The sequence below is a fragment of the Leiobunum rupestre genome, chromosome 2, assembly GCF_980474605.1.
Source record: "Leiobunum rupestre chromosome 2, qqLeiRupe1.1.hap1, whole genome shotgun sequence".
Taxonomy (NCBI): domain Eukaryota; kingdom Metazoa; phylum Arthropoda; class Arachnida; order Opiliones; family Sclerosomatidae; genus Leiobunum; species Leiobunum rupestre.
The window spans coordinates 12,847,414-12,851,884 of NC_143385.1; the positions used below are offsets into that span (position 1 = coordinate 12,847,414).

Below are 4,471 nucleotides of genomic sequence, written 5' to 3' on the forward strand. Positions count from 1 at the left end.
GAGATTGTGAAAAAAGACGTCTTCAATCTTTTTCGTTGGAAACCAGAATTATAACTCAATTTTAAGAAGATATTTAAGGAAATTACATTAAAGTTTCTAAAAATCTTACTCGGTATCGTAAAAATCTGTTATTAAAAATAAAAATACTAAGATGGAATCAATTGACCAAATATTTATTTTTAAAATTATGCTATCGGTCTTATTTAATATCTAAATAAAACAAAGAAAGTTTTCACAATATATTCTTGAGTCAAAATAGAGACACCTAGCATTCACCTTGAAAATATGTCTGCAAAATCATACTTAAATTTTCAATCGACATAATATAACAAATAAAATGTTTGCAGAGTAGGACCGGTCATTACGTGCTTCAATTCCCAAAAGGAATATTTTTACTCCTATTATGCTGAAGATGGCGCTAGACATGGGGGTTTTCCACTTCTAGTTAATAAAAGTGCGCGTGTTAATCGGAACGTTCTACGGATAATACGTCGCCCACCGTTATTAAATAAAAACGGCTAAGCCCTCTAATGTTGTGTAGCGCCATCTTCAGCAGAAACGGGGTAAAAATCTTCCTTATTTCAAAGGAATTAATATTCAAATTTGACTTAGGCACTTTTACAAGTTTAAAGCAGCTTGACTCAAGGTAGGAAATTCATTGGCGTCTAAGACATGAGTAGCATTGACACTCGCACTGACGACGTGTTGCTTGGGGAAACATTCCACCATTTTCTCGACCACGTTGTCGATGATGGTCGTCCTGGATTCGTGCTTGATGGGCGTTCTGCACATGGGACAATCGCGCTTTGACTCTTTCCATTTGCCCAGACAGGTTTCGCAAAATGTGTGCGAACAATTGAGGGTCACGGCTCTGGACATTAAATCCGTGCACACTGAGCAGTTCAGTTCCGCTTCCATAAATTCGCGAATGACGCTGAAGCAATCGGAAGTGGCGTACTTGTCAAACTTTCCCAAACTCACGATAGTCTTTTGCAAGTACTCGAACTTCTTCTTCATCAACTTGTTAACCTTTTCCCCTCTGGTGTCACGGAAATAGGTGCCGTATTGACGACTATCTTCAGCGCTAGACGACAAAGTGTTAATCCATTCGTTCAAGTAATCCTTGTACTTGTCCAATTCCGAGTAGAGGACCGAGTTTCGAAGTTGCAGTCCTTCCACGTCTCCCGTGATCGCCTTTATCACGCTTTCTTTATTAGCACTTTGTTCGTTTAACTGTGTGACTTCTAATTCTTTTTCCTTCGCCACCATCGTCCAGGTAGCCACTTCCTCCGTGAGGTCAGTCACATTTGAGGTGAGCTTCGCGATTAAATCATCCTTATCAGTAGTTTCCTTCAACTCTACTCGCGCAGAGTTGGGTACCTACAAAGAGCGTTAATTGTCGTAAGACTAGTGGTTAGATTAAATTACTTTCACGAAAGGACTCACCTGGTCATTTAACCGCTTTTGAAACTGTTCTTTGAACGATTCGTGTATGGCTTTTTCGGTTTGAAGCTGCTCATCCTTGTCAACAAGTCGTTGTTTGAATAACTCCAGTTCAAATTGAATCCTGTTTTCCAGGATTTCTTTATCTTTGTTGAGATCAGAAATTTGGCCTTCCAGTTTAAGATTATCCGATTTGAGCGACTCGAACACTTTTTTATACTTACTTTTCCACGTGGACAATTTATTATCTCCGTCCATGATTCTTTCGTTGAGAGCGCGAACTTCTTCACCATGTTTCTCATTTTGGAAAGTGAGAGCTTCTTTGGCTTTGGAAATTTCGTCGTCTCGGTCACGAACATCTTTTTCCAATCCGTCGATTGTTTGTCGCGCTCTTTTCATTTCTTGATATTCATCAGTTTGTTCAACCTGAAGTCGAAGGTCATTGTACTGCTCTTCTAACACCTTTTTCTCTGTTTCCACGGACAAGAGGTCACGCTTCACGTTTTCGAGCTCTGATAATTTCATCTGAAGCATATTTTCAATGTGGCGTTTATCGTCCATTAAAAGCAGTTTCTCATTTTGCCAAGCTTTTTTCTGATCTCCGACGCTCTGCTTCCATTTCTTTTGTTCGGATTCAAACTTTTCTTCAACTTCGGTTAACTTTTTACGCTCCGTATTTAGAATTTCTCGCTCCTTGTTCTGATTTTCTTGCTGGAGCGTTTCTCTCGTCTTGACAATTTCGCGCTTGAGTGTTTCTTTCGACTTCGCGTTTTCTTGTTTAAGTTTTTCTTTCGTTGTAGCTACTTCTTGTTTGTAATGTTCCAAATCTTTGGTTAGTTGGGCGTTGTACTCTTTCAAACCGCAGTTGGTTCCCCTCAGCTCTTTGTTTTCGAAATTCGAAGACTTTAATTCCGAATTCAAATACCTTTTGTCTTCAAATAATGCAGAGATTTCGTCTTCTAGTTTATCGTTCTTGGCCTTCAGAGCTTTGACCTCAGCTTGTAGGCTCTTGTTGGCGCTCGCTATCGTTACGTATTGGCTGCGTTTGGCCTTTTCGTCGGATAATTGCTTTTCCAGGGCCCTCTTTTCTTTATCAAAAGTTTCTTTCGCCTTCTGTTTCTCTTTAATTAAGCGATCGAGTTTAATTCTATCGTGTTTAAGTTCCTCCGTCAAGCGGGATATTTTTAAGAGTGTGGTGGCAAGTTCAATTTGCTGGTTCATCATCTCGTCGCGATACTTTGAATATCGAGTTCCGAACTCGTTTCCCAGCTCCCGTAACTCGTCTTTTAAGAGGGCGTTTTCAAATTCCTTCGATTTCCTGGAAATCATCAACTTGACGGTGTCCGTTTCACCGTTTGATTCCTCTCTTTGTTCAGATTTCTCTAGAATTATTGACATGGCCTTATTTCGGCTTTCAATTTCGATTCTCTTTGCCTTTTCCTTTTCAAGTTGTTTCTTTAAACTGTCTGTCTCGGATTCAACAGTCTCCAGTCTCATTTTTTGACTGAAAAACTCGAGTATATTTTGGTCTGCGTTTTGTTCCGCCGCCGCCACAAGTTCACCTTCGAATTTATCCACATCCCAACCGTCGGGAAGTCTTTTTCCTTTCAACGTCATTTCGAGGTTCTCAATTCGTTCCTTCATATGAGTTTCCGTTATTAATAGTTTACGGTTCTCCATTTCAAGGGAAAGTTTTTCTTCGATTATTCTATCCATCTGATTATCTAGTTGATCACGCTCACGAATTAGATTTGACCACTTGTCCTCATTTTCGCTTTTGGCAATCTTGATCTTTTTAATTCTTGTTTCCAGAGTTTCGTTTTCATTTCTTAAATCGCTCATCTCCTGTTCCAGTCGATGAATTTTGACTTTCAGTGACTCGACCTTTTCTCTCAACTCGCGCTTTTCTCCCTGCGTCATCTCAAAAACGTGTTGTAAAGATCTCGTGACTCTGTTGACTTCTACCAGTTGATTTTTCTGTTTAGCAATTTCTTGGTCCTTTTCGTCGATCAGTCGCTTTTCTTTCTCCAAACTTTCCCTCAAAATCGGATTTTGAGATCGACTTTCGTCTAGTTCTCTTTTCAGTTTCACCATTTCTTCGTCCTCTTGGTGGGTCGTACTGGAGTTGAACGTTACGATAAGGTCAGAATTGACCTTATTGTTAACATCTGTTATATTACGAGAACTGTCTGGATTATTGTGATTATTGCTCAAAATATCGATTTCGTTTATCAAACTACCATTTTTATACTTCAAAACTTCTTTTTCAGTTTTCAAACTATCATTTTCATTTTTTAAACTATTGCTTTCAGATTTCATACGACCGTTTTCAATTTTCATACGACCGTTTTCAATTTTCAAACTATCATTTTCCTTGTTCAGATTTATCCTATACATTTCATTCTTCTCATTCAACCTTTCCATTTGTTCAATCTTCAACGTGAAGTCCCTCTTTTGACAACTCAAGAGCTCAAAGGCATCGACGGTGTGTTGCTTGGCCGTTTCAAACTCAGTTTTTTGTTTAAAATTGGTGTCTGTTTGTTCCTTCAGTTTGTCTTTCAGTTGACAATTTTCGGATATTAACTCTTCTCGGGATTTGCGAATATCTTCGAGTTGTCGTTCAAGCTCCTCATTTTGTTTCCAAATGAAATTCAGGGCATCGGATAAATAGTCTTTATCTTTTTTCACCTTTTCAAATTCCACTTTGAGATTCGAAGACTCTGATGAGGTTGAATAATATTCCATTGCGAGATTAGACATTTACCAGTTAGTTGAAGATAACGTTACCTAAAATATAATAAAAACGTCTTTAATAAATACAAACCAATTTATAAAAAAATATCTAACTACAAATCAATATCACAATAAAAAACTTACATTCAAAGCAATCTGTTCCAGATTAAATAAATCATCGTGAAAGCGGAATCTTAAAAGCCAAAGAAAATAATTTCGTCAGTCGTGAGTCCTACTTTATCTAGAATATTTCAATTTTAAAAAATAAATACAAGGCTGGAGGCGTCGCAGGCGT

General features: G+C 38.2%; 1 protein-coding gene across 1 annotated transcript; it reads right to left on the reverse strand.

Moving 5' to 3' along the window:
* Window positions 1-250: 250 nt before the first annotated feature.
* LOC149956139 (uncharacterized) lies at window positions 251-4,188 on the reverse strand. Its single transcript, XM_090166778.1, has 2 exons — window positions 1,447-4,188; window positions 251-1,380 (listed from the first exon to the last, which is right to left on the reverse strand). The coding sequence occupies exons 1-2, from the start codon at window positions 4,186-4,188 to the stop codon at window positions 619-621; spliced, it is 3,504 nt and encodes a 1,167-aa protein (XP_090022904.1). The 3' UTR covers window positions 251-618.
* Window positions 4,189-4,471: the final 283 nt, after the last annotated feature.

Coding starts and splice junctions, on each gene's coding strand:
- LOC149956139 (XM_090166778.1), bottom strand. CDS start 4,188: ATGGAATATTATTCAACCTCATCAGAGTCTTCGAATCTCAAAGTGGAA. Junction 1,381..1,446: donor AAAAGCGGTTAAATGACCAG/GTGAGTCCTTTC, acceptor CGCTCTTTGTAG/GTACCCAACTCTGCGCGAGT.